The sequence below is a fragment of the Astatotilapia calliptera genome, chromosome 20 (assembly GCF_964374335.1).
Source record: "Astatotilapia calliptera chromosome 20, fAstCal68.1, whole genome shotgun sequence".
NCBI lineage: Eukaryota > Metazoa > Chordata > Actinopteri > Cichliformes > Cichlidae > Astatotilapia > Astatotilapia calliptera.
Window position 1 is genome coordinate 30,008,070 of NC_137441.1, and position 26,389 is coordinate 30,034,458.

At 41.7% G+C, this 26,389-nt stretch overlaps 2 protein-coding genes across 3 annotated transcripts; both read left to right on the forward strand.

Annotated features, from left to right (window-relative positions):
• The first annotated feature begins 332 nt into the window (after nucleotides 1-332).
• Nucleotides 333-11,391, forward strand: dcp1a (decapping mRNA 1A). Of its 2 annotated transcripts, none has more exons than XM_026154071.2 (9): nucleotides 333-527; nucleotides 841-881; nucleotides 1,806-1,933; nucleotides 4,202-4,268; nucleotides 6,173-6,311; nucleotides 6,579-6,671; nucleotides 7,538-8,137; nucleotides 8,225-8,446; nucleotides 8,982-11,391. In XM_026154071.2, the coding sequence occupies exons 1-9, from the start codon at nucleotides 348-350 to the stop codon at nucleotides 9,060-9,062; spliced, it is 1,551 nt and encodes a 516-aa protein (XP_026009856.1). In that variant the 5' UTR covers nucleotides 333-347; the 3' UTR covers nucleotides 9,063-11,391. The 2 variants fall into 2 exon arrangements, with proteins under 2 accessions (XP_026009856.1, XP_026009857.1); XM_026154072.2 differs by having other exon boundaries at nucleotides 341-527; nucleotides 7,541-8,137.
• A 1,314-nt stretch (nucleotides 11,392-12,705) lies between these two features.
• LOC113013663 (transketolase) lies at nucleotides 12,706-24,987 on the forward strand. The gene is made up of 14 exons (XM_026154746.2): nucleotides 12,706-12,994; nucleotides 14,391-14,508; nucleotides 14,761-14,874; nucleotides 15,481-15,578; nucleotides 17,804-17,995; nucleotides 18,227-18,345; nucleotides 19,435-19,631; nucleotides 19,800-19,964; nucleotides 20,570-20,726; nucleotides 21,307-21,437; nucleotides 21,548-21,631; nucleotides 21,785-21,878; nucleotides 22,010-22,132; nucleotides 24,173-24,987. Exons 1-14 carry the CDS (start codon nucleotides 12,888-12,890, stop codon nucleotides 24,358-24,360), a joined length of 1,887 nt encoding a protein of 628 aa, XP_026010531.1. The 5' UTR covers nucleotides 12,706-12,887; the 3' UTR covers nucleotides 24,361-24,987.
• Nucleotides 24,988-26,389: the final 1,402 nt, after the last annotated feature.

Below are 26,389 nucleotides of genomic sequence, written 5' to 3' on the forward strand. Positions count from 1 at the left end.
TTCGAATTAAAACACACAGCCATAAATATCGTTTTTCTTTAACTGGTTTTCCTCAAATAGGTTTTACTATTTGGAAATTATATCCTATCGTAAATATCTAATCATGCCACGATTATTATAAGTTATTATTATTATCATAAATTATTATTATTATTATTATTTGATCGACTTTGAAGCTCAAAAGAGTCACCAGAGTTTTTTTCCTAGAAACATTTTGTATTTAAGCACTCTCTAGCTCTAGCTAAATGCGACTGACCACAATTACAGTTCGGATTAATATGCGGAAAAAATCAGTGCCTCGGAAACTTTTTTAAAGAGCCGTGGTTTCCGGGGACAGCGGAAGTTATATGTGTCTGCTGAATTCCGTCCGTGTGGGAGCAACAATCATATCCAAAATGGAGACCGTAAATGCTGGACATATGATGAGCTTAGCTGCTCTACAGAGGCAAGATCCATACATAAACAAATTGCTCGATGTTACCGGCCAGGTGGCTCTATATAACTTCAACTCCAAGGCGAATGAGTGGGTAAGTTTGTAAGTAACGTGACTTTGCGGAAAGCCGTCAAAGCTATTTGACTTAGCATGCTAGCTGTTCTGTATAAACACAAAAATACAAAGAAATTTGATAATATTTGCGGAAGTGAACTTTATCCAGGTAATGCTTACACACGTTGTGTTTCGCCACCACTGTCATTTTGAAAAAAAATTATTTATTTATTTTTTAAATACCAATAAGCGTAATCTTTTATCCGCTAGCTATAGTTGTGCTAACAGCGTCCTTTGCTATTATTCAGCATGTTTATCGTTTCTTACTCACACCTTCACTTTTTATTTTACAGGAGAAGACTGAAATCGAGGGCACCCTGTTTGTTTATACAAGGTAAGCACGTGAGGCTTTTATAGGAATGTAACGCGTTGACCGCGAGGACTTGTTTACCTGTTCTTACGTTTCACGCGCTGTCATTTGACGTGTTCTACGCATGTGTGCAGGCCTCAGTCTTTGTAAACAAACACGAATTAGATTGCATGTGATTTTTGTCCGCTCACAGAACGAAAATCACACCCTGTTTAAACAGGAAAATAATAAGTAAAAGTTTTAGTAATTAATTCCACTTGAAGTGTAAAGACTTGTTTGATAAACAGCTTTAACGCGCATCGTTGTTTTGAGGGCTGTTCATATATTCATTTGAAAATAACGAAATGTTAGCAACCGATTTAATTGGTTATTGATTAATATGAATATTTTTCACAAAATTGAGAATTATGTAATTCTCAGAAATTCTCATTTACAATATCTGAGAATCCTCCAACCTACCTCCAAGCCTGAGGCCATAGTTCTCAGCTAGAAAAGGGTGGAGTGCTCCCTCCATGTAAGGGATTATTTGCTATTTGGATCTTGTACACAATTGAGGGGAGCGTGAAATTGACGGACTGATCGGGGCCACATCTGCAGCGATGCAGATGGTTTACAGATCAGCAGTGGTAAAGAAAGAGCAGAGTCCTAAAGGGAAACTTTCAATCTTACATCCCTACCTTCAGCCATTATCAGGAGCACTGGGTAGTGATCAAAGACAATGAGATCTGTGCCAGTTTAGGCGACCACATACCACATGGCCAGAGAGCAGCAGCCAGGGTTTGAAAAATGGGATGAAGAGGCCAAACTAATCTGAAAATCAGTGAACTTTTTTTTTCTAAATGTGTTAATTCTTTGTCATAAAAAAATCATTCATGGATGACTAAACTAATCGACACAGAGATATGTCATATCAGTGAGGTGATGTTTTATGTTTTTTGTCCCTGAAAGGTCTGCTTCCCCTCACCATGGCTTCACCATCATGAATCGACTGAGCACGGAGAACCTTGTAGAGCCAATCAATAAAGACCTGGAGTTTCAGCTACAGGATCCATTCTTGCTCTACAGAAATGGCAACTGTGAGTGTTTTGTTGTCCAGTTACACAGAAACTGCAGATGTCATGTGCAGGAGATTCATATTTCTGTGTATGCTTGGACTGAAATCAGATGTGCTGCAGTACTTCACAGGTTCTCAAAGTTTGAGGGAACAAAAAAAGACCACCATCCCAGAATATCAGCCAATGTTTCTCAGCTACATAATATTTCTCTAGTACAATGTTTCTCCCATAATATAGCGCTGTATCACAAAAGGTAGTGTCGAAGAGAAACATTTACCATAGCTTTGAAAGGCTCCGCTTTAGACAAAAAGAGATGATAATTTGGGCAAGAAAAATCACAAATTAACTGAAAAAAGTAAATATCCAAACAGTCAGTAAACTTTTAACCTTTATCTAAATGTTACCGCACTCTTAGTTTTTAATTCATGAACTTTAGAAAAAAATGAAAAATGTTGTATTCAAAGAATTTCTGCGTTTCTCTACATATAGATTTTGTGTTAAGTTTGTTTGCTGTATTGGTTTTATTTCATTTTTCCTGCTCAAAAGCAATAATGCCAGAACACATTAGTACCTTTGAAAATGCTGGACAGACACTTTCCCAGTGTTCTCTGGAACAGCTCTTCTCCCTTTTGCTTGAAGTCCTTCTTGTATCTTGGAGAATCAAGGAGGAAGACCTTGTCATTCATGGCCTCAGACTGGTCTGTCAAACCACACAGTATTCAGCTTTGTGTGGCCACAGTTTTCATTCTGTATTGGACCAACAAACAAAAAAACTTTTGGCTCTAAGGGGTGAATTAGGCTTCTATTATATAAATATTTTTATGCCTGCTGCGTTTTTTCCTGAAGGCTTATTCCAGTGAAATCCTTTAGCGTTATGAGTTCAGCAGGGAGTAGTATCAGATGAAAAGGCTGGAAATAAATCCTCAAATCCTCAGAAAGTAACTGACAGTGCTCCCACCGAGGTAATCTATCAAAAGTCTGAACAGAAGTTTCATTAAGGCAATGAACAAGGAGTTGGATTGTTTTCCCATTTGTTTGCTAATGAGAAAAAATAACATGGCCAGGCTCAGCGTCAGAGTGGACTGCTCCCCTTTAGGACTCGGCTTGCCTATCAGCCTGCCTGGTATGGAAGACATGATGTAATGTTTTTGTTGATATCCAAGTCAGAAGCTTTTCCAGGTGCTTCACAGGAGTCCGACTGCTGCTGTTTTCATTTTAATTCCTCAAAGTGTGTTAGGTTGCGGGCAGATAAAGTGGTTGAAGGTGTTCCTCAGGCTGTGAAGATGCTCGTCTGACAGCTGATGGTCACTGTAAGGCGGGTCAGAGTAAACGGTTTTTGATCATTTGTTCCACATGAAGGTTTGCACTGCCCATTTGAGCTTTTCAGTAAGATAAGTTACGGGCTGAGGAGCCTTTGTTTGTTCTCTGCCTGAAGTCTGTTTTGCTGTTTGTGATTGCTCTCTAGGTAGAGTTCAGGTTTGTGAGAGAAAGTGAGAGCAGGATGTAGATGATGCTCCTGAGACTCCTCTCTCCAATTAAAAATAATGAAGGCTGATATTGCTGAAAGATGATTGTTTGACGAGCATAGAGTCGAACACGGAGAGGATGGATTCTTCAGAGGGATGTTAATGCTGCTCCAGGTGTGTTTGAAATCTCTTCTGCAGGCTGATGCGTGCGCTCAAAGTTTCAGATGTCTGTTGCTGGGGTGTGTACTTGGACTTGTGCATACACCTGTTTACAACACTTTGTGTTCCCGTTGGTAGCAGGGGATGCTCCAGGGAGGCAAGCACTTGGGTTGCTAGGTTACCTCAGGCTTTAGAGGGAACTTGAATACACCAGTGTTTCATCACATAGACACACACAAAGCATGAGCAGCTTCATATAAAATTATTGTTTTTCATCAGAAACTGCAAATGTGCAGTTTGCTTGTTTTCCGTTTGGTGTCGGTGAATGCTGTGTTAGCTCTCCACAGATGAACTTCTCCTTTTTGTGTTTGATTGTTTTGTAACTTCACTGCTTTGGACTGTCAGATTCTCATTGATCCTAAGGTCCACTAATGTGCAGTCATGTACAGTGCTCATTTAGTGTTGTTTTCAGTGTTTTCTTGGATGGCTCAATTATGTTAAGTCACAAAGCTGACTAAATTAATAATCTTAAAAAGACTTAAAAATCATATAGTTCCTTTAGCTGTATTTATGAAGGGTCGGGTTTGTTTTAAAGAGTTTTGTATAAACTGGTGTCTGCTGTCAGTGTTATTAAATGCATTATTTGTATCTGTGTTTTTAACAGTGGGTATCTATAGTATTTGGTTCTATGACAAGAAGGATTGTCAACGCATCGCTCAGCTCATGGTCAAGTAAGTAGCCAGACATTTGATGGAGGAAGTGGATGAAATTGGGCAAGGCTTTACGTTTGTCTGTTTTTTCCACTTATCAAGTTTGATTTGTATTTCCAAATTGAATTACAATGTGTACTTTCTGGAAATGTGGAGGTCTGTTATGTTCACTAAATGCAGGGTTTGAACAACTCCACATATAAGATGCCATAAAGTTGATGCAGTGTAAGGAGTTTTTAATACAGAATAATTCAAATTAAACAAAAATATAGGAGCCCCATGAAAAGCAAATCAGACCATGAACCAACTATGCAGCGGGATGTAAGATTCAGGCTCCACCTTAAAAGTAAGACTGCCATCTCCATCTTGCAAGGTAAAAGGAGCAATCACGTCACTCCCAAGTTGACTACGGTGCAGTAAAGTGAAAAAAATCGAGGAAAAACAGACTTTGTTTTGCTCGGGAGCATTGTAGAGCTTTTCATTCATCACTAGCAATATAATGTACGGCTTATTTAGCAGGTCACACATACGCAACAGTAGTATCCATCCATCCATTTTCTTCCGCTTATCCGGGGCCGGGTCGCGGGGGCAGCTGCCCAAGCAGAGAAGCCCAGACCTCCCTCTCCCCAGCCACCTCCTCCAGCTTATCTGGGGGAACACCAAGGCGTTCCCAGGCCAGCCGAGAGATATAATCTCTCCAGCGTATCCTGGGTCTGCCTCTGGGCCTCCTCCCAGTGGGACATGCCCGGAAAACCTCGCCCAGGAGGCATCCTTCACAGATGCCCGAACCACCTCAACTGGCTCCTTTCAATGTGGAGGAGCAGCGGCTCTACACTGAGCCCCTCCCGAATGGCCGAACTTCTCACCCTATCTCTAAGGGAGAGGCCAGCCACCCTTTGGAGGAAGCCCATTTCTGCCGCTTGTATCCGCGATCTCGTACTTTCAGTCACTACCCACAGCTCGTGGCCATAGGTGAGGGTAGGGACGTAGATCGACCGGTAAATTGAGAGCTTCGCTTTTACACTCAGCTCCCTCTTCACCACAACAGACGGTACAGCGTCCGCATCACTGCAGCCGCTGCACCAATCCATCTGTCGATCTCCCGCTCCCTTCTCCTATCACTTGTGAACAAGACCCTGAGATACTTAAACTCCTCCACTTGGAGCAGGTTCTCGTCCCGGACCCAGAGTGGGCACTCCACCCTTTTCCAGCTGAGGACCATGGCCTCAGATTTGGAGGTGCTGATTCTCATTCCCACCGCTTCACACTCGGCTGCGAACCGTTCCAAGGCCAACAGTAGAAATGAAGTTTTAATGTTTTGCTATTGTTTACGCTTACTGCCACCATCTTGGATTGTAAAGTCAGGGTTGGTGGGGCTTTCTGATTATTCTCAGTGAGAAATCCAACTTGAGGAGGCATTCCATCTCAGAACTTAGGATTTCTGCTTTCCCATTTCAAATAAAATTCAGAATAAAAGTGGTTCTGCTGGTGAGTCCCAGCTCCCAACTCAACTAATAGATCAAAACAAAGAGCCAGGCACTTTGCTTCTTCTGATTTTCAGCCAGTCAGGCATGGGGATGAGTCGGGGTGCGAGCAGGTTAATGACAATTATCAAAATAAACCGTGATCATGGTGCAAATGAGCTGTGCAACGATTGGCCCACTTAGGAAATCTGTTGATTTGTCCCAGCATTGTGCTCTTGTGAAGCAAAGATGCAATTTGTAAGGGCCTGGATTGTCTAGTTCATATTTTGGTTTTCGTTGCATGGTTTGTATAATTTGAGTAATTTCACTTTAAAAAACAAAAACAAAGTAAGGTTGTTCAGTATATTAACTCTGACCCCAACATCATCAGTACTTAATATCTGACAAAGCAAACAACAGTTATGTGTGCAGGCAATATGTCATGCTTTAACTCTGTGCCAGGATTGTGAAACAAGAAGCAGACCATGCCCAGAAAAAGTCACCTGAGAGGGCAGAGCCGGGGAGAACCAATGGAGTCGCAGAACCCCGCAGCATCGATATCTTGGAGCTGCTCAGCAAAGCCAAGGAAGAATACCAGAGGGTGAGGTGGCAAACACGCAGTTAACGTAACATCTGACTTATGTTATCACACGAGTATGATCACCTGATGTATAACTATAGTGTTTGACAGGATTTGAGCCCTAATTTGTGGAAATTTTGACAACAAAAACAAAGTTGTGTGAATATCCATATAAGTTATTACAGTGGTAAATGACCTGGGTCTTTTTCAGGTGTGGAGTTGTCAGTTTAAGATAGAGAGAACAGTTCAATATAATCTAATGTTTTTATGTTTGTGCAATAATTGCAGTCCCAAGGAGGTGAAACAGATGTGTCCATTGAACAGACAGCAAAAGCAGCTGCCAGCACTACAGATCCCCACATCACACCGCAGCCTGAAAAGGTACAACACACACACAAAGCAATGATTTGAGTTCCAATTTTCGTTTACCGTATCTTTAAATGTTTAAAGCTTTGTCATTCTTGTCACTCCTACACATAGAAAGTGTGGAGGAGGACAGTTAGAAGGGCATGTTTTTATCCTTGTCACTCCATACATAGTTAGCATTTGGCAGCAGAGAATGCTGCAAGGAACATTGCAAACAGACACCCAAATACGTGCCTTCAATTTATGTCACAGCCATGAGTGCTGCTTGTGTTTTCTGCAGGGTTTGCATGCGGGGCTAAGATGAACTGAACAGTTTGGGACAATCAATGTTAACTAAATGGAAAGGGAAATGGGCCATGTTGTGAATCAATCATATACCATTATTATATTTGGATATATTATAGCCTGTGTTTCCTGATACATTTCTAAGATATTTATCACAAGCAGTGGAGCTGTGTCATCTCCATGTTTACCAGGTCTAAGGACTGTAATTTTTACAGAAAAGTCTTCTTTTCATCCCATTAGCCAGTTTTTTGTTTTTGCATTAAAATCCTAATAGTTACCCAAAAAAGCCTCTGCTTACACTGTTTGCTGTTTGTAAAGCTCAATGATGACGACAGCTTAAACAGCTAAAATAGCACCAGGAGCAGCAGAGTGTAAGCTCCAGCTGATTAGCAACGCAAAAACAAAACTTGCAGCCAACTATGTTGTCAAAATATGATAATCGTATAGCTTCCAACAAACTTTCATAATCTTACTTATTAAACAACCTGAATGATTAATACATGATCAAAATAGTTTTTGATTCGTTTTCTGTTATTTGATTTTTTTTATTTTTTTTTGAGCTCCGCTGTATTTGAGGTAATTGTTTCTTTACCCAGCAGAGCTCTCACCCCGTGGTAAAGCAGATCACAGTGGAGGAGCTCTTTGGTTCGTCTCTCCCTAAGGACCCCTCTCTACCAACCATGCCCACGCAGAGCAACACTGTTTCCAGTGACCCCTCCGCTGCCTATGTCCACAAACAACCGTATCCTGCTCCACCTCCACAAAGCACTCTCCTCATTCACCAACATGCAGCCCAAGACCCTGGTTCCAACCAGAGGAATCAAGCCCCCGGTCTGCTCCCTGCTCCATATGCACTACACCCAAGTCCTGTATTCCAGTCAGTGATCCAAAGGTCAGACCCTCAGCTACACTCCTCAGTGTCCCCACTCATAGTGCCTTCAGCTGCTCCTCCTGGTACCGCAGGACCTCCAACTGCTCAAACATCCTATATGGGTCAGGACATCCTCGCCACACTCAAACCGGCAGCACCTTCTGTAAATTCAGACCACCACAAACCCATCCTCGCACCCAACTTCCTGCCAAGCACATTGGTCCCACCCCACAGCTTCCAAGAGCCTATGGGAAAACCCCTTCTCCAACACGGAAAGGACGTGGATGTTTTCTCTCAGTCTCCAAATCTGATTAAACAAATATCTGTGAGTTCAGCTATTTTTTTTTTCTGGTAAATTTGAATCCAGTATTTTTGATCTTATTTCATTTTTTGCTTTTCTTTCCTCTTTCAGGCTGTCCCCATGAGTCCAAGTCTTGCTGTTCCAGGATCAGGGGTTTCTGTGCTGCTTTCCCCCAGTGCCTTCCAGCAGTCCCTCAATAAGACACCGGCAGCAACGTCAATGGTCCCTCCTGCACCCACTGAGCCCACCTCAGCCTCTGGAGGAGCTAAAGAACCTGTAGCAGCCCCCTGCAGTAAAGCACAGCTACAGGAGACTCTGATACACCTCATTAAGGTAAAGTAGAAGCGTAAAGCATATAAAAGAAACTGTCGGCACTTCATAGCATGAGAAAAGTTCAAGCTAGTACTAATTACCCCTGTATTATAACATTATGTATAACTTTAAATATCTTTTCCACACATACAATGGAACTAAAAATGGACCTTGTCTAAAATTGTTTAGTGTGTAGACAGTGGCAGATCTGAGACGCCCACAGAAGTCTTAGGTGTTCTTCCCAGAACTAAATAACCAACAATGTGCTTCCTGTGTACATAAACATGTGTGTGCCCAAAATGAATGGTCTTGTAGAATTATATTAATATGGATTATATACCGTATATAAAAAATAAATTAGCTCTTTCTTTTTTTTCTCATTTTCTCATGTGTGAAGTTGTTGTCCATGCATTCTCTCTAACAGCCAGCAGGGGGCGACCATTCTGGTTGCAGAAAGCTATATTAAACCATTGATGCTGTTTAACGGTTGCAAAATCCACATACTTAAACAGTTTCTTTTTTTCTTCTTCTTCTTCTTCCTGCCCTGATTTTCTAGAATGACCCAGACTTCCTTGGTGCCATTCATGATGCTTACCTGCAGAGCCTATCCAAGGACTTTGGCAACGTAAAACTATAGTCCTACTTCATCCATCACCACTCTTTTAGTGCTCCGACCTCATCAGGATCAATAAAGATACACACAATTAATGGAGAAGTTAAAAAAAAAAAAAAAAGTGGAGCAAACAGGTTTTCAACACACTGTTCACCAAAAAACCCTTCAAAACTAGTCTGTGTGCTAAAGGTTATTACAGCATGCACCGCACCATCTAACCATCTGTTCCTGATGCTGAATACTCGTTTTGGATCTATCTTTTGTCAAAATCTATGAAAAGCAGAACTACTGTGGGAAAGACTAATGAGATAAATTTTCCCAGTTAAATCTTGATGTATGTTTTGTTTGTTTTTTTTGGGGGGTTTTGTTTGTTTTTTCCTTTTGAACTTTCTGAATGTGGTCAAACTTTATGGTTGGATAAAGTTTAGCTGTTGGTGTTTTTGTTTTGTTTTGTTTTCTCTGGAGGACAGAACCACAGTGGAGCTTTGGGAACCTCAAACCCGCTGACCCTCAGGCAGATAGTTTTGCAGCTGTACGAATCACAGGTGCTGCTTCTCTTACTCGTCACGTGTTTGGTGTTCTCACCACGAGCACACTTATACTGCGACTACTTGTGATGAGAAAGGCCTCTGTGCTGGGGACCTGAGCTATCCTGCTATGTGGCGTTTAAGCAGAACCAATCTTTCCCCCCGTTTTGTTGGGGTTTTTTTACGTTCTACGTTTTGAAGCTGAAGAAGATGCTGAGCAGCCATTCCAGGCGTTTTGTGTTTGGCAGGCGTTTGTTGAGGAAGTTTTAAGCTCTCGTCCAGTGAAGATGAATAACTTCTATCATTGTTTGGAGAAGAAGCACTTGCAGCCAAGAACTCAAACTAATCACCTATCCCTCTCAGCTGCTTTTATAATGTTACAGACGGTGATATGTTTATGACTCAGAAACGAGCTCCTTTGCTACCTTTGGTTTTTCCACAAGTCTCCTTACCCTTGCTTTGTCTACGTCCTTCCCCTTCTTTGTGCTGTCATCTCTCCTCCACCAGCTGATCTTGCAGTCGTGGATGTTCTCGGAGGGGAATGTGCAATAGGCGACAGTCGCAAAGCCTTTAGGGATACCAGCATTTTGGGATATCTTAGTCTGCTACTACAGAGCCTTTTGGGGTCTGCAAGTGATTTATGTTTCGAGTATTAAGAGAAAAAGGAAAAACCAAAGTAGCAAATTTCGATTTCTGTTTCTTTTCGATCCTTTTAGCAGTAAAATGCTTAAACAGGTGGAAACCAATGTGATTTTGATAGCTTCAAACAAGCTGAGTTGCTACATTTACCCAGACTAACGCTGAAAACTTTAAACTACCTCTAGGCCCATCTACCCCCCCCCCCCCGCCCCAAAGTATGTTTTTCCAAGCTGCAGTCAATAAGTTGAAGATGAAATAAACTCGGGTGTTTTTTGCAGTAAAAGGCTACTGCAGCACGTCCCCATAAACCCTGCAGACTGCAGTGGAAGCAGGAGTAAACGCGTCCGTTTTCCTCGTGTACACCACTGAGTGGCTGCTGTTTGTGAGCAAAGAAAAAGAATAAATGTACGTCATGAAATCTGAGATCTAAAAAATATATATATCAATGAATTTTCACACAAAAATTTCAGCATATTCAAACTATTAAAGTTGTCTATTTATACAAAAAAGGAAGAAAAATTATGTAAATGCATGAAAATATTAGAGGGTTTTCTGACCAGTGGTACAGTGATGTTCAGTAGTTGGGCCATTAATCCAGTTACTTAAACAACCAGTATACAAAGTCATTAATATCCAAACAGTGTATTTTTTAATATTTGTGAGCAACAAGAAGAGCAGAGATTATTGCTTTGTATATATTTTTTTTTTATTTTGCGGCATGAATTCTTGCCTCGATTGTGACATCACAGCTTGGTATTTAATATTTGAAGTTGTCTTTCTCCTGCTTGCAGTACTTTTTTGTAAGTTTATTTTGTTTTTTTGTAATTTGGAAAAGTTTAAATTTCAAATGTGAAATAACATCTGCATCCAGGGAGCAAATGGGATCGTTTGTTCATTTCATTACCATGTAAAAACTCATTTTTCATGTCAGAGATGGTTTTGCCAACACATTTTCTTTGTTTTTCTCTGCATGTGTTGGTTAAATAAAGAATAATTGAAATGTTAGAGATTGTTTTTAATCCCGGTCACATATTTAAGATTTTAAGGTTATTTTACACGTCGGTCTAATTTATCTTATTGGCCCACCATGTGGTTTTGAGAGTTTTTGCAAATAACACAAATTTTTCTAAGATTGATGTTATTGTGCGTAATTTGAATATTTTGTGATATTAAAGATTTGAAAGTAATTGTTTGCTCTTGTTTTCTGCTTGGAGGAGTCAATGTTTTGGTGAGCAGTGAGAAGCTTCAGAACTTAAAGAGGAGTGTGATTATTAGAATAGAAATTTGAGCCTCTTAACAAATTATTATTAATATTATTATGCATATTTCTAATTAAGCCCAAGTTTATAAAGACAATCATAACTAAGAGATCTGTCTTGAATGGTGCAGTCTTGTCTTTGACCACCAGATGTCACTAGTTGCTTACTTTAAACCCGCACCTACCCCACAGTAATTGTCACAGCCAACATCAAATTAGTAGTTCCGGGTTTAAATGACAAATTGAATGCTGATTTTCTTTATTATTATTATTATTATTAAATAAACTTACACGGCTCGCTTTTTCTCTTTTACTTACCAGATCATCTGCGGGCAACAAAAGGGAAGATTCTTCAAGAACACCAAAGAGGAAATTGGGGGGGGGGAGGAAAACTGTCACACTAAATCAAACGTTGTGCAGACCTTACCTGAATGCTTGTATATCTCCTTCATTTGGAACTGGGTGGTGATCTCTTCAGTCTTCATTCTGTAAATCTTTTACACCAGAATACCCTCTCCTCTGATCATGACCCGAAAAAGCCCACTGCTCTTTCTTAAAGAGGTGTTATACGGTTCTTCAGTCTTTACACGTGGCATCAGTCACACATTACTGAAAGAGCTTCATTTTTTATTATCTTCATAGTATCACAACACGAGCCCAAATGTCAGCGCCTTAAGCTCCTGTTCAAATGTCAGCTTAGTGATGATGTTGGTCGAAGCTGTGTAAGAATGTGGACAGCAATGCTGCAGCTACAAGGAAAGTCCATTTGTATAAAATGAGAGCATTGGGGTCTATTTATAGAGCGGTGTGAACGCATTTTGCAGCCTGTATGGATGCATGAGATGAAACTCCTCAGTGCAACTTCACGATAAATAAATAAAACTTTCCCGCTGTTTAAAAAATGACGAATACAAAAATCTGTCAGTATAAACTGATCTCGATGTGCATCACTTATTTTATATTATAATATATATTTCATATATAATGTGTTCCCACTTTTTTGCACGCATTGTTTTGGTTTGCATAGTTGCTGTCTGTACAGAGCGTGGAAATGCTGCATCTGAGCGTCCCTGATCAGAGTCTGTGTGCCGGCTTGCTGTGAGCGTTTACCCGCGCGTGTGGCCTTGGTTTTAGTCCAAAGCCTTCCTACTGTCGGTTCATGCGACAGTTTGGACTAACTGCAGGCTTCGTTTGGCCCTAGATTAGCCATATTCATAGGCTTCGCTTGCAAACACGCCCCCTCCCTCCCGCCCTCTGTCTCTGTGGTTAAACAGCGTTATCTCTTTTTAACCCCTGCCATCGTCCGCTGCGCTCTCCTCGCCTTTATTCTCAGAACAGTAGACCGGGGGGAACTTTTAACTCTTTTAACTCTATTTTACCGGCTTGCGTGTGAGTGAGTGTGCTTCTCTTCGGTTCACCGGCCAGATGGAGGACTATCATAAACCGGACCAGCAGACGGTGCAGGCGCTCAGGAACATCGCCACCCGACTCCGGATCAACTCCATCAAGGCGACAACTGCAGCGGGCAGCGGGTAAGATGGTTAAACCGAGCAGGAGACGCGTGACAGCAGAAAACGTGGTTTTATGCACGTCATTTTTATCCGTTTAAATATCGATGTGTGATTTCTTTCATTTATGAGGACCTGCTTCAGGGAAGCGCATCGTAATTACAGATGAACTGGTCGCAGAACACAGTAACGTCTGTTTTAACGTGTAAAATAGTCAAACTGTGTGTTTAAAATATTGTAGATGCACCATATGAAAATCTGTCTCTGTGTGTGACGTGTCTAAACTTTTTTAAGCATTTCAGTTGTTTACCTGTGCGTATAGTTAGTTTTATACCAGAGTCTGTGCGCAATTTACGCAAAAGCAAGGGCGGTTGGGCAAGTTCATGTACATACATGCTACGAGCAATATCCTGACCGAAAATATAGTCTTAATGTATTTAATAATATGTTGTGCCCCTTCAAAATAATAAACATGTTTTATTATTTTGAAGGGGATCGAGCTTGCTGCAGGTGCACTGGTGTTCCACTCCTCTTGTCCTCCGAGATCACTTACGCAACACACACATACAACTCACGCCGGACAGTTGTTTTATGTGGCCATTGCGACGGCTCATGGGTCGATGTGTTGTGCGGCAGCAGAGAGCCGCTCAGTGCGCAAACATGCTTCTGCAGCGCCTGCGTGACCCGACGGAAACGGCAAAAGCGAATAACAACGTCCAGTGTGCACTTTCTAAGTCGCGATGACAAATATGCTGTCATGATAGAAAATACAATGACCTGGAAAATAAATCGGACTTTTCATTATTGGTGACTCTTTTTTTTTTTTTAATTTTATCGAGAAATAAATAAATAGTTTCTTTTCTTTTGTTCTCGGTTCTTGTTGTTCTTCAATGATTTGCTTCCAACATGAAGCTCCTCTCTTTCCAGTGGAGATGCTTCCCAATCCATCCATCACTTTTGGTTCGAATTCCCTTTTTAGCTTAAAGACATCAAACACTTACAGACTTTTTTTTTTAATATATAACGTGTGCTGCACCAATCACTCACCCTTTTCCTTGTTCTTTCTTTCTTTCTTTCTTTCTTTCTTTCTTTCTTTCTTTCTTTCTTTCTTTCTTTCTTTCTTTCTTTCTTTCTTTCTTTCTTTCTTTTTAATTATCTCATTACATTTTTCATTTCAGGGTATTTAAAAAAAGACTCTTTAGTGAGGTATTTTGTGCGCCCAGAGGACTGAAGGAGCAGTGTAGGAGCTATTGTATGTGCTTACTGTTGTGTGACCTTGATGATAGTGTGGCCTTACATAATTCCCCAAATACTGATGGTCTGGCTTTAATTAACCCACTGAATGTGCACTGACGGGATGAACCGGACAGTTAAACTCAATTTCTAATGTCATTTTGCCTCTGCACCTATTTTGTTGCAGTCACCCCACATCATGCAGCAGCGTGGCCGAGATCATGTCCGTGCTTTTCTTTCATTCCATGAAATACCGACCCGAAGACCCACGTAACCCCAACAATGACCGGTTTGTCCTCTCTAAGGTAATGCGCACACATCCATAATGGTTGAAGACGTTTTCAAAAGCATCAACACACAGAGGGAGGTTGAACTGAGTCAAATAATATGCATGTGCTCTAGTGTATATATAGGATTTTTATATAGTATGTGTCTAAATAACTCACTCATATAAGGCTCTAGCATATATATTACCATGCTACAAAATTAGTGCAGTCATCTGTGTTCCCTCTGTTCAGTTATCTGATCAATGAGCTCTGAAAACTTTGCCTCCTCAGGGTCACGCAGCCCCGGTGCTGTATGCTGTGTGGGCAGAGACGGGCTACCTGAAGGAGAATGAGCTTCTCAACCTCCGCAAGGTCGACTCAATCCTGGAGGGACACCCTGTGCCGGTGAGGCAACATTGAAACCTGCAAGAAGTTTAAGGCTTTGAGAGTCACTACCATGAATCAGGAATATTTTAAAACCTTTATGCTGCCTTTCATGGTTTCCTTTCATGCTTTCTTTGGAGTTGAGAGAGAAGTATTTGTCGTGTTTTCACACTGAAGTTGATACGTTTCACACTGCACTAAACACACACGAACAGAGTGAGATATCTTGAAAAGTTAAGTAAAATCTTATATATGCTATGCTTTCCGACTTTTCTGTTAAATACTGCATAGTTTATGGACAAGTGTTTGTGAATAAGAACATTACAGTATCCTTGCTGCACACGAGACGTGGACACGCTTCCACAGATAACAGCAAAGCATCTGTAGGCAGAGAAAGCGAGACAACGCTGCGCCTGTGTGACAGAGATGCTTTGTCGTCTGCTGCAAACATCATTAACCCAGAAATTGGCGCACTGTAACATCCAGACCATAGCTGCTGTTCCAACAGTTCCACTGCTGCTGCTTTTATGATCCATTTAGAAATGAAAAACAATCCATCTGCTGTTGCTTGCTTAGCTCGAGCTGGAGTGAGTAATGTGCATCTTTTTTATGTGTGCGTGGATGCAGAAGCAGCAGTTTGTGGATGTGGCCACGGGATCTCTTGGTCAGGGGCTGGGAGCCGCGTGTGGAATGGCTTACACTGGAAAATTCTTTGACAAGGCCAGGTAACACAAACAAAGTCACACTCACGCGTATAAACACAATCATTTTGGTGGGGGGCGTGCACATTTCTGCAGAAGTGCAGCAGCCCAGTTTGCATCTGCACACATTAAGATGGACTGTATGAAATTATGCATGACATAATGTACGCTGCAGCGAGCTGCACAGACATGTGACATTTCTGCCTGGAGCTTGGGAATAAAACGCTCTCTGACAGGCTTGGTCTGTGCTGACATTTAGGCAGTCACTTAGAGCTTATGAGAGGCGACCTTCATCCTGTTTTACCTTCACATCAGGATTAATGGGGCTGGATGAAATCAGTGGCAGTGAGCTCAAAGTTGAATGCATATAAAAAGTTTTATGTTTGTTAAAACAGTGTACTATTTTTTTTTTTCAATTTCTTTCAACATTATTCTTCACAATTCAAATGTAGTTTCATCTCAGTGTTTTGACAGCAATGCAGCTCCTACTCAGCTGAATTTCAGCTGATTGAACTCGCTCCACGTTTGTCTCCTTTGTTCTTGCGTGGTCTGGAAAATACCCGGCTGTTTCTGTCTGACAATAGATGTTTAGAGCCGTGTAGCCTGTAGCATGCTGGATTCACGTTTTCAAAATTTGTTATGATTTTCTATTTCTTTTTTTTACGCATCCGAGCTGAAACCTGACTTTCAGGATGATATTTGGTACATTTGATTGCGAGCCGAGCAGAATGTGATTGCTTGAAAGGCAGCTTTGGGGGGTTTTTTTTTGCTGTTTTGCAGGGAGTGCTGCACTTGCACTCTGTGTTGGCTGTCCTTCATATCTCTCTCACTCTCTTTGCATTCTATGTGCACTCAATTATTTCTGCTCTAATAATCACACACGCAAAAGCACAGTTCTCCCTCATCTCCCTGCCTCACCCATTTCCCTCACCACCTCTTAAAAAAATGATGAAATCTTATATTGTGCTGCTATCTACCTGGGCTCCACTGTGCATTCAGACAATAATAATGCATGGACCATGTGTGTTTGCATGGTGCATGCAGTAACAACACACGTAACAACAACTACTGGCTGCCGGCTGCATCACTGGTTTCATAATATGATCTGAGCCCAGAACCTTTGAATAGCAACTGCATCAATGCCACTTGTGGATACTCTCACACAATAACCTGCAGGATCAAGTAAGGAAAGCATGTGTGTGAGAGGTATCACCTTGTCTAAGTCTGTTATTCACACCTACAAACACTGGATGAAGGAAGGTGTAACACACACACCTTCTAAGGGAGTCCAACTACAGGAGTAAAGGGATTACTCCTGTAGTTGGACCACTTATATTACTTGCAGACTACTGTGAACACGAGCGGATATGTGTGTCTTAGAATATGTTTCGATGATCACCACCTGGAGCTTTTATCACTGAGTTTTACATTTTTGACCCCCTGTTTGAGGACTCTCGAGGCTGTTTGTTTTGGGTCATTGTCATATTTCAGCGTTAGTTTGGAAATGCAGACTACCTCCCTGATGTTGTGTAATTCACAACAATCTATCTCGTGTTAACTGAGAAATAAACATACAGACAGTTGATTACATAATTTCAAGGAAAGATGCACTACAGAATAGTATGTGATTCGGTTATGTTCAAAGATTTTTTAACATTTCATCAAGGTTAATAAACAGCTTTTTGCTCTTTCTTTCTTTGTATTACTGTAGGGTCTTTACCTTACAATATAAAGCACCTTGAACTAATTGTTGTTGTGTTTGAATTTAAATTTGAATACTATCCGTTTATACGCTTTATTGGTTTTTCCGTTGTCCTTTCCCTTCAATCTAAAGTCTCTACCTCTTTTCTCTCCAGTCCCACCTCTGTGGAATTCCCCTCTTCTTCCTTTCTTTATGTGTCGTGTGGTTTTTTTGGGTTTTTTCCTCTGTGGTCGGAGTTGGAATGCGTGGTGTAATTCGCCGTGTCTCGGCCTATCTTCCAGTTTTAATGAGAACGTGTCTATTTGACTGGAAAGCTGTCAGGAGTTGTTACGCTACATAAGCAGCTACTGAGGATGATCAGAGCGTGGTGGGGATAAGGATTGGGGGAGGGATCTGTTTTTGTCTGTCTGTGTGTTTAGGTGTCATGGTCAGCTGTGACATCATGCCACCATAGGGGGGCATCAGATGATGGGAGGACGTGAAAGGACAGGAAAATGGAGCTGATATGAAAAATAACTAATTTCTCTTTCCCCGTCTCTGTTTGTAGCTATCGGGTGTTCTGCCTGTTGGGTGACGGAGAGCTGTCAGAAGGCTCGGTGTGGGAGGCCATGGCCTTCGCCTCATACTACCAGCTAGACAACTTGGTAGCCATCTTGGACATTAACCGACTGGGTCAGAGTGACCCGACTCCCCTGCAGCACCATGTGGAGAAATACCAGCGGCGCTGCGAGTCCTTTGGGTGAGCCAGGGGGGAAGTCAAAAACTATCTGAGTGGGTTATTTAGTGCTTCAGTAGCTGCTTAAGGAGTCATTCCAAGAACCGTTAAACAAACTCAGCTTCAGTCATTTATTTATAAAATAAGATGCACTTGTTCTTTAATTAATATGTAAGATTTGCTGCTCAAAATTAGTTTTTTATATTTTGACTCGAGCATAAGCACATGTAATGTTTGACTTGTCTGTTTCCCCAGCTGGCACGCCATTATAGTAGATGGCCACAGTGTGGAGGAGTTGTGTAAGGTGCTGAGTCAACCACGCCACCAGCCACTTGCCATTATCGCCAAGACCATCAAGGGCAAGGGCATCCCAGGTATAGCAACTATGCAGACAGTGGTTCAGAGTGCTCAAATATCAGTATTTTGTACTGTAATGAGCACCAGTTTCCTCTTCCTACTGAATAAATAAAGGTTGTTTAATCATTCCTTAAAGCATGCAGATAAATTGTTAAGTTTTACTGCTTAACATTTAAGATGTTTTTAAAAAGTGCTCTAAAATCCTTTTTTTTTAAAAGACTGGGTAAAATGTGGCATCTGACTGGGAATATTAGATCTGTCTGAAGTTTTCTGAACTGCCCCAAGCACCCACTGTGAGTGCACAGAGGCCATAATCCAGGTAGCGCTTCGGTGCTTTAGCTGCTGCTGCTCCATAATCCCTCAGAATGTGTAGGATACACTCCCTACAACAGCCCATTGTACTTGTGTTGTGATAAGCTAAGTTGGAGTGTGTGCGACCGACCGCATGTGTTTGTTGGGGAGAAAGAGACGGTTGTTATAAGAGGGTCTTTGTGTACAGATGAGTGGACCAGAAATCTTCAGTGTTGTTGCAACCCTGTGGCCTCTTGGCCTTAACCCTTGACCTCTGCTACAGGCTGATGTTACCCACTGGTGTGGAACATTGTTATGAGTGTGACAGCATGTGCACCTGCATGAATGTGGAAGGCATACGCTTGCAAGACGTGAACAAATTGGTTCCGTTAAAGAAAGAAAACTGAACAATGGTCGCTTAAATAACTTGAAACTGACAAAAGTAACAATAAATAGAAATGTACTGAAAATTAACACATTTAAAAGGTCAAGGTACGTCAGTGTCAGGTAACACCGTTCTTCGCTGTCTGAGCAATGCAAAGCGATGCAATTTTTGTGAGTCTTTAAGACTTCAACAGTGTGTTTTTCCCTAAATAAATAAATTGCATTTTTATGTTGGGTTCACGCATGATTAGCCCAGTGCTGACCTATCCGGCGTGTACCCTACCTTGAGGGTCTTGTGACAAGAAGAAGAAGATGGATAGATCAAAATATTTAAATGTTAAACTTTGATTAGGTGTTTGAAAGATCACTTGCTTCTGTTGGTCAAAAGAATAGATGCTCAGCGGATACTTAGGCGCGTCTGTGTCTTTCAGCGGCTGAGGATAAAATGGGCTGGCATGGTAAACCCCTGCCCAAGGACATGGCAGAGAGCGTGATCAAGGAGCTGCAGAACCGTATCATCAGCTGCAACAAGCGCCTCTATCCTGCTCCCCCCAATGAGGACACATCCCCTGTTAGCCTCCGCAACATCCGCATGCCGAGTGCACCCAGCTACAAACCTGGAGATAAGGTAGGATCAGTGGTAGCAGACAATCCACCCTCACTTGTCTTTAAAAGTCATTTTTACCTGTTCATAACATTAGATCAAAGAAGTAAATAAAATCTTTTTTCTATTTTTTTAAATAAAAACTTGAGCCGAGCGTACTTTATTGAATCTGTTTTCTCCCCGTGTGATCAGATCGCTACAAGGAAGGCGTACGGCATAGCTCTGGCCAAGCTGGGGCGTTACAACGAGCGAGTGGTGGTTCTGGATGGAGACACCAAGAACTCCACCTTCTCTGAGCTCTTTAAAAATGAACACCCCAACCGTTACGTGGAATGCTACATTGCAGAGCAAAACATGGTGAGGATAGTTCACAGCAAGAGAGCTGGAGAAAGTTTCACAGGTGAAGCTAAAGTGTGAAGAAGTATGAGAAGGCCAGCACGTTACTAAAACAAAATAGACTTAAGATTCAAACGCTGCTGTATAGAGTGGTAAAAGACGTCCATCAGCACCTGACTGAAGCTATTACATGTACACAAAGTGTTTTGTATAAGGTTTTTCCACTTATCTTTTATTTTCCATTGGGGCACAGTTTGCTTACTAGATGTTTTTGATGTGTCGCTGTCCTTCGAGGAGCCTTAACGTCAAATGTCCAATGTTTACTGTTCCTGATCATTATCAACTATTTCTTGGATCCTTCCAGGAAACAATTTTCACCAGTTTTCTTAATGAAGAAATGCATCATCGTAATGCAACGTAATATTCAGTATACTCTGTAGCACCTTCACAAAGGTGATGACCTATGCTGCATCTATGCTAGCAGCTCTGTGAGACTCTACTTTATTCACACTAATTACAAAGTGTATTGGAAACTGTAACTATATAGTGCTCGACTTCTTTAAAGCAAAAAAACAAACAAAACATAGATATAAAATATGCTGAACTGCCTCTCATCTCTCCTGCAGGTGAGTGTGGCGATTGGTTGTGCTGTACGAGACCGTAACGTGGTGTTCGCCAGCACCTTCGCCACCTTCTTTACCCGCGCTTATGACCAGCTCCGCATGGCCGCCATCTCCGAGAGCAACATCAACCTCTGTGGCTCCCACTGCGGTGTCTCCATTGGTCAGTTACCATCTTCCCTTTTGTGTTATGTCTTCACCGTTGTGAAGAGTGCACAACGTTTGGTTTATTATCATTTCACACCCCACAGTTAATACTGAAAGGACAGATTCCACTGAGCAAACCAGTCACAGCAGCCATATTTTTCTCAAGTTTAGTTTGGGACACTTTTGATTTTGGATCGAATCTGCCCACTGAATCCTCATTGGACTTGTAGTGGTGAAAAATATGAAGTTACTGTTTTTGCATGTTGCTCCTGTTCCAGTATCGCGGCACTGGTTTGAAGCTCTCTTCCTTTTTTAATTGGTTTTGATCCCCATAAATACTAAACCTTTGCTTCCATCTTCCTCTGTGTTATTGTGTTGTTCACATTCTCTCCTGGTATCAGCACTCCTCCTGTCCTTCCTCTCTGTCTCTGCGTCATGGAGGTGATGACAGAGCAGACTGAATCTCTGTCACCTCTTCCTCCCCCTCCTCTTTCTTCTTCTCCTCCTCCTCTTCAGGTACACTGCATGTCCACCTTTGCAGACTGAATGACATTGTCTGTTTCTTGTTGCTGAGGTGTGTGTTTGTGCATATTTAGGTGAGGATGGACCCTCTCAGATGGGTCTGGAGGATCTGGCTATGTTCAGAGCCATTCCTGCAGCTACTGTCTTCTACCCAAGTGACGGTGTTTCCACTGAGAAAGCTGTGGAGCTTGCCGCCAACACAAAGGTACTCGTAATGATTTTTGATAACGGGAAAAAGAAAGAAAAATATTAAGTACTTGAGATTATGTATGTTAAAAGCAGCGATTCATTTTGATGCTTTCTGATTTGTTCTAGGGTTTGTGTTTTATCCGGACAAGCCGCCCAGAGAACAACATCATTTACAACTGCAACGAAGACTTCCATGTCGGACAGGCTAAGGTTTGTTGCTGCATTTTAATCAAAATGTTGATCTATGCTCTAAATAAAATCTGTTTATTGTTCTAATTTTGCTGATCTGTTTAGACTCTGTGCACATTTTCTTCTGGAGTAGAAACAAACAAAGACAAATGTAGAGTTTCCCTTCGCACACAGGTTGTATATAAAACCAATGATGATTATGTGACTGTGGTTGGAGCGGGAGTGACCCTCCATGAGGCTCTGGCTGCTGCTGAAATGCTGAAGAAAGGTATGAAGAAATAAGGAAAAAAAAAGATAAAGCTGACCTGTGACATAAAACAGTGCAAAAACTATTTTTCTTTTTGTAATTACATTTTTAAAGACACTGTTTCATATTCAACTTCCTCTTTTGCCGTTCAGAGAGAATAAACATTCGTGTGATCGATCCATTCACCATCAAACCCCTGGACTCCAAGACCATCATCGACAACGCCAGAGCCACCAGAGGACGCATTATCACAGTGGAGGACCACTACTATGAAGGTGAGGAGTCTGCACAGCGCCCCCAAGTGAAAATGAACAAATGCTGTATATAAAAGATGGCCAGAAGCTCTGTGTTGAAAATAAAAAGCAAGCGCAATAAACCTGGTCTATTAGCCAGCAGGGGGCACCATCTCTGTCTGGGAAAACAATGCTAAGGAGTCTGCGAAGAAGAAAAATGACTGCTGCTTACTTCATTTAGGAGCACAGTAAAAGTTTTCATGATCGGTTTGTTGTCTGAACTACTGGTTCAGTGTATTTTTTAATGCAGCATGAGATTCATTTTGTTGTTTTTGGGGGGGAGGGTTCCGTTTAAAGTCAAATAGACAATAAAGTGGGTATCATATAGGGTGTGGGCTCCTGGTGTCTGGCACGTTTCTCAGCCAGGTCTGCCTCACACTCACCCGGGGATGCTCAGGATGTCTTCTGAACATCTCCAGGTGAGGTGTTATAGGCATGCTCTACTGAGAGGGGACACCGGGACACAGAGACATCACACCTCTTGCTCGCCTTCCCCACAGAAGAGCTGGAGGAAGAAAAGATTTGTCAGTGGAAGGTCTGGCAACACTGCCTGGGCTGCTGGCTGGCTGGTTGGATGGAAACGGCAAACATGTCAAAGCCAAGGATTAAAAAATGAATGGGTATCATCACAATGGTTACATCAATCTATTAAAGACGGTCTACAGAAATTAATTTCAAGACAACAAAATAATTTAGGGGCAGGACTCTCTCTCTGTATACTCTCTAATGGTTTCCTGACCTCACTACCGTCCTGTCAATAAAGGCTAAAAGCCAAAACTAAATACATTAAAACAAAAAAAAAACTTAATCCAAGAAGTTGTATATTTTCTTCTACACAAAATTGGAAAAAAAGAAATTTGTAAATCTAAACGAGTATCTGAATTTAAAATTAGTTTGCAAGGTGTTGCAATAAAACTTCTATATGTAGAATATTTATTATTATATCTAAAATATGCTGATTATTTTTTGACCGTTTTATATTCCTGTTTGGTCAAAGTCACATTAGTCTGGCAGCAGCAGGAGAGATTTAAGTAACAGGCATACGAGGGATTGTTATGCAGCTGCTTGCGTGTCTGCGCTGCTTGTGTATCAACTCATGAATAAAAAAGCCCTGAGCAGCTAAGGACAGACGTCTGTGTACAGACGGAGAAGCTCTTAGGTGGAGAGAGAAGAAGGGCCTGAGGAAGGGAGGAAAAAGATAGAAGTATGGGATACGGAACGTCGCAGAGAACTAAGGTGCATGTTGTAGCGGTAAAGAGAGAGGCGTACGCTAAGGAAAAGGTAAAACAGATATTTTTAAAAAATGTTTGTTGGGGGGAGGGAGGGAGGACAGAGGGTGGAAGTGGAAGAGCCTGTCAGGATTTCTTAATTTCATCTCCGGCCTTTGGGCTCTCAGTGACCTACATACAGTACCAGCATGGCAAAGAAAAAAAAAACAAGCATCCAATTTTTGCTTTTTCCTTTGTCTCCTCTCAGCCACTGTGTGTGTTTCTGTGAGCCTAAATTTAGCGGTTTGTTTTTCCTTCTTTGAGAGAACTTCTGTCTGTGAAAGAGACAGCACCCATTTGATTGCACACACTTTAAAATTCAGATATATATAATAGGTTGTATGCAACTTGAAATCTTAAAGATTGTGGCCTGTCCAGGTAGACCAGAGATGTTTTAGTTCAATAAAGTGCGATGACTTTTTCCGTCAGGTACCTCTTAATGGCCAGCATAAAAAAGGAAGTAACTGCATGTATTACTTACACACCTGACTATATTCAGCCTTCAGATCGCATTCCTAAAGGGGATGAACGTGTGACAGGAGAGGAGTGAGAAAACAGAGGGAGGGTGGCGCCAGTCCTGTCAGCACACATTACATCTCTGCTGAGCGTAATCGCTCATGGAGGTGTAGATAGATTAAATATGACAGAAGGGTGAAAGACACTCGGAAAGATGCCGAGCAACTTAGAAACTTGATATTTGGACGAACTACCCGTTAATCGATAGTCTTGTCTGCTCTGTATTCTGATTCCTCAGGTGGTCTAGGTGAAGCAGTGTGTTCGGCGGTGGTGAATGAGACCGGCTTCACCGTCCACCGCCTGGCAGTCTCCCAAGTGCCCCGGAGCGGTAAGCCCCACGAGCTACTCCGAATCTTTGGCATAGACCGTGACGGCATTGCTCAAGCGGTCCGTAAGATGCTCAGCAGCTCAGCCAACGCCAAGTAGGAAGGCTGCAGGAGTGACAGCAGCGGGAACAACATGGTAACTGACTCCGTGGTTAACCGGTTACCTCCACGGAGGCACCAAACAAACAAAGTAAACCAACATGGGGGGAGGGATAGCACGACTGGCCCACTCACGCTCTCCTCCTCATAAACCAATTGGAGGCATTTGTTTAAAGCAAAACAAAAAAAAGAAGGTAACATGATTTCTCTCTGTCATCAATGTTGTCTGACACCCCCGCCCCAGAATTTTACCCTATCACTTTGTGAGTTCAGTAAACACACTTCCTACCCCTTAAACTCACCCATCCCCACACCTCCACCCTCTAGTTCCTTCCTACCTCTCAGAGAAAGTTCTGGTGCTGCTGTAGTGTCTCAGTGAAAGCAGTGAACATGGTTTGGAGTGACGTCAAGTCTTTATCGTTTTTTCTGTGGAACCCCCTCTCACTTCTTGGGCTCAGTGATATGAGCGTCTGCACCCAGTACAACTTTGTAAAGTCCCACCCGACATGAGCAAAGCAGGGTGTGGAGAAACTCTGGTTTGGTATGTTTTGAGCACTGACTGTTTTTAACCTGTTTTGACTTGGATAGGACTGTTTCACACCAATAAAGGGATGGTTACTTCACGGTACTTGTGTCTGAGGTCTTTCTTGAGGGTTTCGGTGATGGCACGAAGCAGGCATCACAAGCATCTTTTAAGTTTGAAGTCAAAATCCTCCTGTTTTCTTATCTGCAAGTGGCAAATTCAATCACACAGTGAAGTATTTCAAGCCAACTAGTGTGACCAATAAATGCAGAAATATCAGGTTAATAAATGGAATAGAGTCAATTATTTCAGATGGATTGATGTCGCTAAGCAGGATTTTGTGTCCATCTGTCTGAACTCTCACTGTCTGATTCAGTTTCCCAAATTGCCCTGCAATGATGCTTTGTATTAAACATAATATGAGGAAAAAAACAGGATCTCAGTATTGGTCTTACTCCTGTCCTGTCTAAATTTGTTCTTCTTTCGCTTCTCTTTCCCCTCTTCCTGTTAAAAAGGAGTTCTTCCTTCCCACTGTCACCAAGTGCCTTCTCATATGGGATCAGGAATTGCTGGGTCTTTCTGAGACTGTTGTGATTTAGTGCTTTATTAAAGTAAATTACCATCACTGTCATACTTTAATACAAGAAAACCATCATTAATTTTATTAGCAATAGCCCTGCTGTTACTGCTATGAAAATGTATTTTCTGTTTAAGTTTGTATGTGCGTTAATTTGCTGAATAGTGGTCACTGTGGCCTCAAGCAATCAAATAATTGCTTTAAACTAAATCTTTCAATTATGAAGCAGTCAAATTAAAGTGTTCTGGTGACTGGCTGTAGGATCACACAAGCACACAGCTACTGTGTATCATCTATATTTAATGTGCGTTAATAATTTAACAGCCCATTGAAAGATTTAGGCTGGCTGGCTTATATATGTACAAGATGACAGATTAAAGGAAAAATGTGGTGTTTCCCCAGAACAGCTTTGGGTTGATTCTACAAGACTACTGGAGTGATGGAGCACCAGCGTCATCTAATGTGACGTGAGGATGTGTCGCATGTTTTTATGCTTCTTAAAGCATTAGATAAGCCATTTTCCCTATGGATGAGGGTGAAGAGAGCACTCCTATCATGGGGTTGTTGATTTGTGGTGAGTTTATCCTCTAAGTGGACCTAAACCATGGCAGAAAAATGCAGCCCACAGCATAAAGGAACTATCAGAGTGCAGCTGTCAAACATTTGGGGTTTTTTTTGTTGCATGAGATATTGTTAGATGCTTATATAACATATAGAAGTACGTTTTTTATAAACTTAATTCAGATTTACCCATAACTGTAATAAAGTCATTAAACTATGAAATTTAGATTGTAAGAAAGATTAAGCATCAGCTGAGCATTAACACTGGATGACACGCAGACAACAAAGATTTAATTTAGCCTTCTTGAAAAAAAACCCATCTCAATGATGGCTGCTGCTGCTGGCAGAGCCCACGGGCACGCCACTGCA